The following is a 13,323-nucleotide window of genomic DNA, read 5'->3' on the forward strand; positions in this document are numbered from 1 at the left end:
CCTAAGAATTACTATTACGAAGAACTTAAATTGGAATGATCACATAGGTAATGTTGTGGGGAAGGCAAACCAAACACTGCATTTTATAGGTGGAACATTTAGAAGATGCAATAGGTCTGCTAAAAAGACTGTTTACCTACACTTCTCTGTCCTCTGCTAGAGTACTGATTTGCAGTATTGAATCTTTACTGAATAGGAGTGATGGAGGACACTGAAAAAGTTCACAGAAGTGTAGCTCATTCTGTATTACCCGGCAACAGGGGAAGGAGTATCACAGATACGATAAGTGAGTTGTGGTGGCAGTCATTAACCCTTTCGTGACTATGGGCATACATGTATGTCCAGCAGGTACAAAAAGTCAGATTGCTATTGGCCTAGATGTACACTCAGTGGGCGGTAACTCCAGACGGCTACTGACGGAAACGGAGGTCCTAAACTACAAATTAAATGGCCTTCGACATATTCATTTGACACATAAAAAGTAAAATGCGCTCGACAGCCTGCACGTCATTTGCTAAAACAGTCGATAACTCATATGGCAAACCCAAGTGGGAACATAAATGGTTAAAAAATGGGCATTCCATCACGAAATGGCAGGCAGTTAAAACTATGGCACAATGCGTACAAAATGGCAGGGGAGTGCCACTTAACAAATGATGATGGCTAAAACGATGTTTTCTTATGCAACTTCATCTGTCCACAACATTTCAATTTATTCGCACCATCATGGGACACAATTTATCAGACAAGGAAATTATGGATATTCTTATGAATAGTAGCGACAAAGATTGTAGTGATACTGCGGAACTTTCTTCCAATGAAGAGTTGGATGCAAGTCAAAGTACTGCTGAATCCTCGACATCAAGAATAGAAGATTCTACCTCTGAAGACAGAAAAGAAGATGAAGTAAGTGAAACTTCATCAGAAAAAAGAAAGTATGACTGGACGAAGAATCATCCAGTGATGAAACGACGCCATTTTGTGAACACATTTAGTGCATTAAAAGCAGACTTCGAAGAGTCAGCAAGTCATTTAGATATTTTTGTACTTCATGTCCATGGAATTCGTTTCTGCTATCTATACACAGATCAATAATTATCATAAATTTATTACTGGAAAAATGAAAACAGTACCCAGGAAATTTGCATGCTGGAAGCACGCAGAGCCAGCTTAATTTTATTGCTTCCTACCATGTTCTCTGTTTATGCCTAGAAGTAAAAAGTTAGAAGCGAATGGATACTGGTTGACATATTCTCTGCTTCAAACACCAATATTCTCTAACATAATGGCCAGGGACTGGTACAAGTTGATCCTGCCTTTATCGCGCTTCAGTGACAATTCCACCGCACCTCCAAGACATTCTTGTAAAAATATGTCTCATTGTAGATCACACAAAAAATAAATTCTGCCAGGCATTAGTACCCTTTGAAAACCTAGTGATTGACGAAAGTCTGCTACCTTTCAAAGGAACCATTTTGACATTAAAATTTTTGTCCTTTGTAACGTACAAATCAATTATATTTTGGTTTATATTGTCTACACTGGTGCTGCCTCAGAAATAGAATCTAGAAATGCTGATTGGGGAAAATCAGACGATGTTGTTGTGAGTTTGTTATAGCCATACCCCAACAAAGGTCATACCATTAATTTAGACAATTGGTATTCGAGCCTTGAATTATTCCTGTGGCTCCATGATAAATGTACAAACACCATTGGAACAGCATGCAAAAACAGGAAACATCTACCGCTGTTGCCAGACAGTTTGAAAAACGGGGAAATACAGTCCTAGTCCTGTGGAACATTAATGACACTAAAATGGATGGACAAGAGAGAAGTCTGGATGCCTTCTACCATAAATGGACCAGAGTTTGTGGAGATAGAGGAAAAAGACCATAGAGTGGGCAAAAACAAATTGAAACCTACCTGTGTTGTCAGCTATAATAAGTCAGTGGGTGCAGTTGGTAAGACAGACATGCTGTTGTCTTCTGAACAGTTCATCCGAAAGACAATGAAGTGGTACAAAAAAGTACTCTTTCATATGACTGACTTGTGTGTGTTTAATGCAAAAAGTATTTTTTGAAATGCAAAAGTAACAGAAGATACCACTAGTGAAATACCACTTGGAAACAATCCGTCAGTTGCTTAATGAATTTCATAGTCAAACTTGTAAAAGTGCAATCCTATGAACAACCAAAGAAGAAATCCCTTTCCAACTGCAGAATAAAGAGGGACATTATTCAGGGTTCCTCGAAGCAACAGAGAAAAAGGAGATTCCCCAGACACACTGTGTAGTATGTACTGCTCATTCACAATGAAAAATTACACACGTAAGATGCAAAAAGTGTGATGTGGTTCTCTGCATGGTGCCATGTTTTGAAAAATATCACACACTAAAGATATATTAGTATGTTTTAGTAACTGTGTACATTTCAAGCAAAGGAAAGTAATAAATTAAAATTTAAAAATTTAAAAAAAGTAAATAAAAAGGGTTTTTAATTCAGCCAGTGGCAGTCAAAGCCTGCATCAAAAATGAGAATGGGAAACCATTAAAGGAAACTGTACTGAACATGATGAGCTGAAAAAGAAAACATTGAGCAAGAAGAAGGTAGGCATTTACTATCTGCCCCGCCCCCCTCCCCCCTTAAACCAACCAATCTTATTGTGGAGAATCGACTTTAGGCTTTAATTACAAACCAAGCCATGGGCCTATCGAAAAATGAATTATCCAGATATATGCTTTGTTTAACTCAGAGTCCGGATATGTGCCATAATTTGGTTTTAAATTCCTGTAATTATTTTTTAATTAAGATAGTAGCAAGAACTGTCCAATATTTGGGCGTTTTCACTACACGCTACTCACTTTAACACTATATATCTTGGAACACATTCATTCGATGTTAAGGAAATTTTAATATGTTGTAGGCACACATATCGACGGAATAAGCCTCAAGTTATAGGAATTATTATTAAAAACGTTCCTATCATTTTTCTAAACCAACTGTTTATCAGCCCATAATAAACATATAACAGAAAGTGTTACTTAGTTCCAAGCTCTCTTTCATGGTCATCAGAAACTATGACCACTGAGACAGTACAGCGGTTCTGTATGCACCAGAATGTGCGGGATGCCAACAGTGGCCATAGCCTACAGCGACCACAGGGTTGGGTCCGCAGTCTACCGGCCAGGCGCATGCTGCATTTCCTCTTATCAGCCGGACAAGTAGCCAGGACACTTGGCCCTTGTAGCCACGAAAGGGTTAAAACAAAGGCATTTTTCACTGTGGCAAGATATTTTCACAAAATTTCAGCCTCCAACTTCCTCCTCTGAATGTTAAAATATTTTATTGTCACTTACAAGAAAGAAGTGATTGTTGTAATAAAATTTAAAAAATCAGAGCTCATACCAAAAGATTTAAGTGTTCATTTTCCCTATGTGCTGTTTGAGGGTGAACAGTACAGGATGTCTGAAGGTGGTTTGCCACACTACGTGTGAACTGCAGAAAAGTCATGTAGATGTTCCACATTTGGAGCAATTCTGTTACCTTTCAAGAAAACTTTATTTATGACAGTATAAAACAGGGCAGTTGTGTATTATTTAACAACTGAAACAAAATGGGGGATAGAGAAAAATATAAAATAGCATGAGCAAACCTAATCTTGAATGAATGAAAACCTGCCTGTCGATAAACTACAGCTGATGACAATAACACAATCTACAGGATAAGGATCAGGAAGACATGAAAATTAAAGCAGAATAAATTATTTGCTTACATGCTGTGGTGCTACCAATTATGCAAACCATAAGTGAAACAAAAAGAAAAAAGTAATTAAAAATACACAAATTATAGCGATATGTGAATTCATTATCATATTCAGTAGATACCATCAAGAAGGGGAACCTCCAATGATGTGGAACAAGTCAAGGTATACACGTAACATATGAGAAAGATATGACAAACTTTTCAACAATAAACTATCACTACACAACTTAATGCTATTCACACTAACACCATCTAAATTTAATCAAGATTATTAGTAATAAAGTTGTTTCTTTGAAAAATAATGCTGCCTCATTAGTTTCATCATACAGCTGCTGTTTGTCTGCCATTAATAGCATACTATTTACTTGATTACAATGGTAGTTTTCAAGAATATGTATACATCTTTAAAAACAAGTCCTATTTATAGTACATTATTACTATACAGCTTCCTATATAAACCCACACTGCTACTGGCCATCTAGCTAACAGAATTCTTAAATATCTAAATCTGGATATTTACATAATTTGTAGAAAAAGTGACTGATGAGGTATGTTTTTAATTTTCTTTTGAATTGGTAGGGAGTCTCTCACTACAATTTCAGAGAGAAAGGAAACATTCATTTATCATTCACAAAAACAGCAACAGGGCTTTCAAACACAAAACGTTAAAGTAATTTCTTTGTCATGGCAAAAAAAAGAAGAGGAGACAAGGTTTGTGAGTTTTGGAGTGATGTATAAAAAATACACGACAGAAGATGGGATTCATTTTATCAGCATATCTAACAACTATTTTTTAGTCTTCAAATACTGTTGCCAGTACAGTTTATTATAAATATGCAAAAGAAGACTTTTAAGAAGTGGATAAAGAACTTTAAGTTTGGAACATGAAAGGATCCATATGAAATGCTACTTCTGTTTAGTGCCAGACCAATGATCACAAAATTTTTAGTATAACTTCTATATGAACAGTCACGTTTATGCCACGTGGGAAAAATATATCTAAAAACAAAGATGATGTAACTTACCAAACGAAAGCGTTGGCATGTTGATAGACACACAAACACAGAGGCAAATGTACTCTGTACTTCCGCCTCGACTGACATCTCTGCCCAAACTCTTGCCTTTACAAATGTCTGCTTGTGTCTGTGTATGTGCAGATGGATATGTGTGTGTGTGTGTGTGTGTATCAACATGCCAACACTTTCGTTTGGTAAGATACATCATCTTTGTTTGTCCCCCCCCCCAAGTAAAGTTGTGAAAGTAATCCATAAGTAATCCATGTTAGCTTTTCACACTAAGGAACTAACAATTCATGAATAAAACATAATTCCATCAATGAAGGAGTCAACATTATCTTTCAGTAATTAAAATGAATTACAAATAATATTAATTAAACACACCTTCTCTTCCATTGTAAGTGGCTTCCCAAGTTCATCTTCTGAGAACTCTACAAAAGCAACAGTTCCATCCCATGAACAAGCCATCAACTGCAGACCTGTACAGCTCCATGACAGATCAAGCACAGAATTAGTAAACAACTCGTGCAACACAACAAGAGGTCGTTTGAGTGCTGTAAGCCATACTGATAACGATCGATCTCGAGAACCAATTGCACAACAGCAGTACTGCTGAGGCTTCGATGAAGAACGATATTGTTTCTGCAGAATGTTGGAATTGAAACGCTGAAACAATGAACAATACATTAAATCTTCAGAGCAATGCTATATCAAGACAGCCTCTACACATTTTAAAAACAAAATTAATAAGTTTTTGTGATAGATAGATGCCAGTGGTTCGGTTATCATGTGTAATAATATAATGTGAACAGAAACTTGAAAATTACACAACTTTTCATGAAATTCTAGAATTAAAGATTTGTGTTCACGAGCACATCCATAAAGGATGAAGGTGTTGCCACACATGCTCTTGTTGTTTTATTATAATTTGGTGATGGGTGCCATCAGTGTCACACTCTAACACTATGCAGGTCAAGCCCAAGCATGGCTCAGGCCACAACTTTGTGTTAAAAAGACCATGCCCAAGTATAGGTCTGGCCGTGATTTCTCAAAGCATGAGCATAAACCACACGAAAACTTGACTTACGGCGTATGACAACAATGTACGGACATCTCGTTACCTGTCCACTAACTGATGATGCCTTCTGTTGTCAATTACTAGAATTATGTCGAAAGAAACATTAATAAACGTAAAAGATGCAGTCACAATTGCCTGAGCGAATACAATTACATTGATGTAATTTCAGGCACTTATTTGTTAGGTTTCACAGTTTACTGTAATTCTGCTATAAACACATCATGTTCATTGAGTAAGCAGAAATTTTGGAAGCTTACAAGGAAGAAATTGTTCAACAACTCACCGAGAACCTGTTTTTGGAAGAATAATTTACTTTCCATCATAATTAAATCTTGAAGCTTGGTCTTTTTTTAGTATGTGTTACTCTTGAATATGCATCAATTACATATATGCCAGAAATACTTTAAATAATGGCATAAAAATGGCATAAACGGTTGGTTTCCTAGACCCGATATTCTTCTAGAGAGAGAGAGAGAGAGAGAGAGAGAGAGAGAGAGAGAGAGAGAGAGAGACAGAGAGACAGAGAGACAGAGAGACAGAGAGAGAGAGAGAGAGAGAGACCAATACTTGAATATTGCTCATCAGTATGGGATCCATACCAAATAGGACTGACAGAGGAAATAGAGATGATCCAAAGAAGAGCAATGCATTTTGTTACAGGGTCATTTGGTAAACACTAAAGTGTCAACCAACTCCAGTGGCAGACACTGTAAGAGAGACGTTCTGCATCACGGTGAGACTTATTGTTAAAGTTCCCAGATCATACGTTCCCAGAAGAGTCAACAAATACACTGAAGTGCCAAAGAAACTGGTATAGGTATGCATATTCAAATGTAGAGATATGTAAACAGGCAGAATACAGTGCTGCAGTTGGCAACGCTTATATAAGACAAGTGTCTTGGTGCAGTTGTTAGATCAGTTACTGCTGCTACAAAGGCAGGTTATCAAGATTTAAGTGAGTTTGAATGTGCTGTTGCAATCGGCACATGAGCGATGAGACACAGCATCTCTGAGGTAGTAAAGAAGTGGGAATTTTCCCATATGACTGTATCACGAGTGTACCATGAATATCAGGAATCCATTAAAACATCAAATCTCTGACATCGCTGCAGCCGGAAAAAGATCCTGCAAGAATGGGACCAATGACAACTGAAGAGAATCGTTCAACATGACAGAAGTGCAACCATTCTGCAAACTGCTGCAAATTTCAATGCTGGGCCATCAACAAGTGTCAGCATGTGAACCATTCAAAGAAACATTGATATGGGCTTTCGGAGCTGAAGGCCCACTTGTGTACCCTTGATGACTGCACAACACAAAGCTTTATGCTTCACCTGGGCCCGTCAACAATGACATTGGACTGTTGATGACTGGAAACATGCTGCCTGGTCAGACAAGTCTCGTTTCAACTTGTATCAAGTATTTAGGACATGTACAGGTATGGAGACAACCTAATGAATCCATGGACCTGGCATGTCAGCAGGGGACAGTTCAAGTTGGTGAAGGCTCTCTAATCATGTGGGGCGTGGGCAGTTGGAGTGATATGGGACCCCTGGTACATCTAGATATGACTAACAGGTGACACGTACGTAAGCATCTTATCTGATTACCTGCATCTATTCATGTCCACTGTGCATTCTGATGGACTTGAGCAATTCCAGCAGGACAATGCAATACCAAACACGCCCAGAATTGTTACAGAGTGGCCCCCGGGACACTCTTCCGAGTTTAAACACCTCTACTGGCCATCAAAATCCCCGGACATGAACATTTTTCTTTTTTGGTAATCAGTCTACTGACTGGTTTGATGCGGCCCACCACGAATTCCTTTCCTGTGCTAACCTCTTCATCTCAGAGTAGCACTTGCAACCTACGTCCTCAGTTATTTGCTTGACGTATTCCAATCTCTGTCTTCCTCTACAGTTTTTGCCCTCTACTGCTCCATCTAGTACCATGGAAGTCATTCCCTCACGTCTTAGCAGATGTCCTATCATCCTGTCCCTTCTCCTTATCAGTGTTTTCCACATATTCCTTTCCTCTCCGATTCTGCGTAGAACCTCCTCATTCCTTACCTTATCAGTCCACCTAATTTTCAACATTCATCTATAGCACCACATCTCAAATGCTTCGATTCTCTTCTGTTCCGGTTTTCCCACAGTCCATGTTTCACTACCATACAATGCTGTACTCCAGACGTACATCCTCAGAAATTTCTTCCTCAAATTAAGGCCGGTATTTGATATTAGTAGACTTCTCTTGGCCAGAAATGCCTTTTTTGCCATAGCGAGTCTGCTTTTGATGTCCTCCTTGCTCCGTCCGTCATTGGTTATTTTACTGCCTAGGTAGCAGAATTCCTTAACTTCATTGACTTCGTGACCATCAATCCTGATGTTAAGTTTCTCGCTGTTCTCATTTCTACTACTTCTCATTACCTTCATCTTTCTCAGATTTACTCTCAAACCATACTGTGTATTCATTAGACTGTTCATTCCATTCAGCAGATCATTTAATTCTTCTTCACTTTCACTCAGGATAGCAATGTCATCAGCGAATCGTATCATTGATATCCTTTCACCTTGTATTTTAATTCCACTCCTGAACCTTTCTTTTATTTCCATCATTGCTTCCTCGATGTACAGATTGAAGAGTAGGGGCGAAAGGCTACAGCCTTGCCTTACACCCTTCTTAATACGAGCACTTCGTTCTTGATCGTCCACTCTTATTATTCCCTCTTGGTTGTTGTACATATTGTATATGACCCGTCTCTCCCTATAGCTTACCCCTACTTTTTTCAGAATCTCGAACAGCTTGCACCATTTTATATTGTCGAACGCTTTTTCCAGGTCGACAAATCCTATGAAAGTGTCTTGATTTTTCTTTAGCCTTGCTTCCATTATTAGCCGTAACGTCAGAATTGCCTCTCTCGTCCCTTTACTTTTCCTAAAGCCACACTGATCGTCACCTAGCGCATTCTCAATTTTCTTTTCCATTCTTCTGTATATTATTCTTGTAAGCAGCTTCGATGCATGAGCTGTTAAGCTGATTGTGCAATAATTATCGCACATGTCAGCTCTTGCCGTCTTTGGAATTGTGTGGATGATGCTTTTCCGAAAGTCAGATGGTATGTCGCCAGACTCATATATTCTACACACCAACGTGAATAGTCGTTTTGTTGCCACTTCCCCCAATGATTTTAGAAATTCTGATGGAATATTATCTATCCCTTCTGCCTTATTTGACCGTAAGTCCTCCAAAGCTCTTTTAAATTCCGATTCTAATACTGGATCCCCTATCTCTTCTAAATCGACTCCTGCTTCTTCTTCTATCACATCAGACCAATCTTCACCCTCATAGAGGCTTTCAATGTATTCTTTCCACCTATCTGCTCTCTCCTCTGCATTTAACAGTGTAATTCCCGTTGCACTCTTAATGTTACCACCGTTGCTTTTAATGTCACCAAAGGTTGTTTTGACTTTCCTGTATGCTGAGTCTGTCCTTCCGATAATCATATCTTTTTCGATGTCTTCACATTTTTCCTGCAGCCATTTCATCTTAGCTTCCCTGCACTTCCTATTTATTTCATTCCTCAGCGACTTATATTTCTGTATTCCTGATTTTCCTGGAACATGTTTGTACTTCCTCCTTTCATCAATCAACTGAAGTATTTCTTCTGTTACCCATGGTTTCTTCGCAGCTACCTTCTTTGTACCTATGTTTTCCTTCCCAACTTCTGTGATGGCCCTTTTTAGAGATGTCCATTCCTCTTCAACTGTACTGTCTACTGCACTATTCCTTATTGCTGTATCTATAGCGTTAGAGAACTTCAAACGTATCTCGTCATTCGTTAGTACTTCCGTATCCCACTTCTTTGCGTATTGATTCTTCCTGACTAATGTCTTGAACTTCAGCCTACTCTTCATCACTACTATATTGTGATCTGAGTCTATATCTGCTCCTGGGTACACCTTACAATCCAGTATCTGATTTCGGAATCTCTGTCTGACCATGATGTAATCTAATTGAAATCTTCCCGTATCTCCCGGCCTTTTCCAAGTATACCTCCTCCTCTTGTGATTCTTGAACAGGGTATTCGCTATTACTAGCTGAAACTTGTTACAGAACTCAATTAGTCTTTCTCCTCTTTCATTCCTTGTCCCAAGCCCATATTCTCCTGTAACCTTTTCTTCCACTCCTTCCCCTACAACTGCATTCCAGTCGCCCATGACTATTAGATTTTCGTCCCCCTTTACATACTGCATTACCCTTTCAATATCCTCATTATTGGGCACATCTGGGATGCCTTGCAACGTGCTGTTCAGAAGAGATCACCACCCCCTCATACTCTTGCAGATTTATGGACAGCCCTGCAGGATTTATGGTGTAAATTCCCTCCATCCCTTCTTCAGACATTAGTCGAGTTCATGCCACATCGTGTTGCGGCACTTCCGCGTGCTCACAGGGGTCCTACACGATATTATGCAGGTGTACCAGTTTCTTTGGCTCTTCAGTGTATATAGCTTCCTTCTACGTATATCTCGCGAAAAGATCATGAGCATGAATTAGAAACATTTGAGCCCACACAAAGCCTTACCAGCAATCTTCCTGCGAACTATTCGTGACTGGTACAGGGAAGAGGCTGTGACAGTGGTACACATAGTACCGTCCACCACACACCATAAGATGGCTTGGTGAGTACAGATGAATGGAGAAAGACATATTTGTCAACAATAAAATAAGTTTTTAATCATGGAGAAAAATAATGTAATATGAACATGATGTTTCTGAATGGAACACTGAATTAGACATGCAGTAAAACAATGAAAATACATACTACATTCATTGTCCTGTGTGTGTGAAAAAGTGCCTACACCAGCAATTCATGTGCACTGGCAAACTTTCTCATCACAACATGATGTCATTTGCACATCAATAACGAGAGACCATTGCAGATAGAAATAAAATAAAACCAACAAGGTTTCGTATCACATTCACAATTAGAAATAATGGTTCAAGTACTCATTTCATAAATTGCAGTTTACTTTTTATTCTTTTACAGGTATATATTTTCTGTCTAATAATTATTATTACCTAACTAGTAAAATAATGTTATTGAGCTGTGACTTCTTGCGATGCTCTTAGCAGGATAGTTCCTCTGTCATGCTTTGTGGTGTCATGGTTGGCTAGCACTGTCTATTTAGGATGGCTGTGGCTCGCAAGGTGAGACTCAGTCGGGGGCAGCAAAGGAGACTCGGTCGGGGCAGTGATGGAGACGTGGTTGGGGACATTGACAGAGGGAAGATAGCGCATGGAGCATCGTGAGTAGTCAGTCGATGCTTAGTGTACTGCAGTGGGCATAGTGTTAACATTCCAGCGCCTGGGTCTGGTGGCGAGCGGAACTGGAGTGCGAAAGCAGTCACCGGTCATCACAGGCTCTGTTTAAGAGTCGTGTCTATCTTGAGTCCTGAGGAGAGCATGGGAGTTTACCCAGGTGTGCAGGTCAACAGCGAGCTCCTGGACTAACTTTAAGCGATGAGCCATTTTGTGGTGGAACTTTTGGATGTGTAAACCACGTGGATGAGGGTCCACGATACTTGGTATTGCAAGTCCATGAAACTGCACTGTGCCCTGAGATTCCACTGCATTTATTTTGAATTGCAAGTGTGGCTGATATTCAGTGATTCATTTTTTATTATTATTGTTAATGTATTAAGTGGTAAATTTTATGAATCAAAGTTAATTCTCTACATAAAACTTCAGCTGCTAATTTAAACTAGAATTGCAAACTTCTTCCTTGTTGGCAACTATAATGGTAACGATTTTGCGCCATCAAATGGTGCTTTGGTATTTAAGGTTGTGTGCAGACTGTCTGGTCATTATCACCTTGAGGTAGTGGTGATTTATAAATTTATCAAGTGAAATTTCATATCATTGGAGATTGTTTAATGAACTATTGCTTTAATAGTAATTTCGGTTGTCACACTGTAACATTTAACGTCTCGTCCTGTATTTGTCGCTACCCAGTGCTTGCCAGTTGGCTTTAGTTTTTTGTGAACTGTGTGTTAATACTGGGTTTGTCTGTTCTAGAAGCTGTTATTGGTGTGTGCAGGCCCTCCTGCTCATTGTTGTCACTTGAGCTCTCGAGCACGGATTTCAGACACGCGGCCGAAATGAACGCCAAATGTCGAATATCTCACAGGTCTGACAGTCTGAGATCCAAAATATCAGAATGAGACTTCTCTCTGTGTTTTTCCAAGTGGGGCAGTGAACAATGCTGTACCATGACTGATTCTTTTTTTTTTAATGGATCGAAATATAGAAAGAAAGATAACAATTTGACATCCTGTACATTACAATATCAAGAAGAATATTTACCTGAAAATGCTGACCAACTTTTGTACAAAAGAGAGTTCTGACATTGAGTTTTATAAACGTTTTCAGTGTGTTGTGTCTTGCAGCTATCAAATATTGAAGAAAAGACATTTTAACACCAAAGCTGCTGTTTATATACTAAATAACTCATTTAAGGCTCTGCCCATTTTCATAAGTCACCTTTATTATCTAGCATGATGTGATCCACATGACAACAATATTTTATACACAATGGAGAATTTGTTCTTATTGGATATTGGGTTACACTGTGTGTCATGCTGGCTTGTTTGGAGTAGGTGCTGTTGTAGTTTCGACAGATGACAGATGCGAAAATTATGACATCTACAATAAATGAACCAGCATGACACAGTGTAATCAACAGGACACTCTTGAAGACAGTTTTGTAAGATGCTGTCTACTTGGAAGCATAGTGCCTCTGAGAGTCAAATGTGAGATTGGTCCCACAGGTAGTCTAGACACAACATTGGCATTAGCATGTTGTGTTGTCTATCGATAGTAAATAGAATACTTGTAACTGGTGAGGAAGAGGGGCCAACATAAAATATACATAATAATTTATTTTGTCAAGAAATGATTGAAGGCCTTGAATGTTTTCCATGCTTTACATATGTTGTCAATTCAGTCGAAGTCCTTTAAGATTCAACATGTAGATGAAATACTCAACTCGCTTGTGAAAGAGTTCATTCTTTTGTAGGTTACACTTTAGCCCATTCTGTTGAAGTGTCTGGAATGGCAGACATAAGTTCATCATTTACTACTGTATTGTCCTGATACTTGTCTGGTCAGAACGTTTTGACTCATCTGCTCAAAAACACTGGAAAACTGCTGGTGTGCTAGCAATTCCAAAAAGCAATTTATTGTATCTGTGTAATCCAAATGGATAATGATGACCATGAATTTACAGGATTGTCTGTATAGCTGCAACTGTAAATAAGATTAGGATAAACCAATTCTCGAAAAGTACTGTCCACCTGATAGTCTTGACAAGAGCTCTTCTTGCCTTGGGATGAGACTGTACTATTGAGCCTTCAAGGTTTTGTTAGGATGGTGTTTGTTTTGTTTTATACAGTGATAAAAA

At 38.8% G+C, this 13,323-nt stretch overlaps 1 protein-coding gene across 3 annotated transcripts in view; it reads right to left on the reverse strand.

Annotated features, from left to right (window-relative positions):
* Positions 1 to 13,323, reverse strand: part of LOC124711634 (protein HIRA-like) — a 237,620-nt gene that overhangs the window by 122,661 nt on the left and 101,636 nt on the right. For all 3 annotated transcript variants that reach the window (XM_047241819.1, XM_047241821.1, XM_047241820.1), the window contains one exon: positions 5,162 to 5,443. In XM_047241819.1, coding sequence (XP_047097775.1) covers positions 5,162 to 5,443 — 282 coding nt within the window. The remainder of the gene's footprint in view (positions 1 to 5,161; positions 5,444 to 13,323) is intronic.

The sequence above is a fragment of the Schistocerca piceifrons genome, chromosome 8 (genome assembly GCF_021461385.2).
Source record: "Schistocerca piceifrons isolate TAMUIC-IGC-003096 chromosome 8, iqSchPice1.1, whole genome shotgun sequence".
Classification (NCBI taxonomy): Eukaryota; Metazoa; Arthropoda; class Insecta; order Orthoptera; family Acrididae; genus Schistocerca; species Schistocerca piceifrons.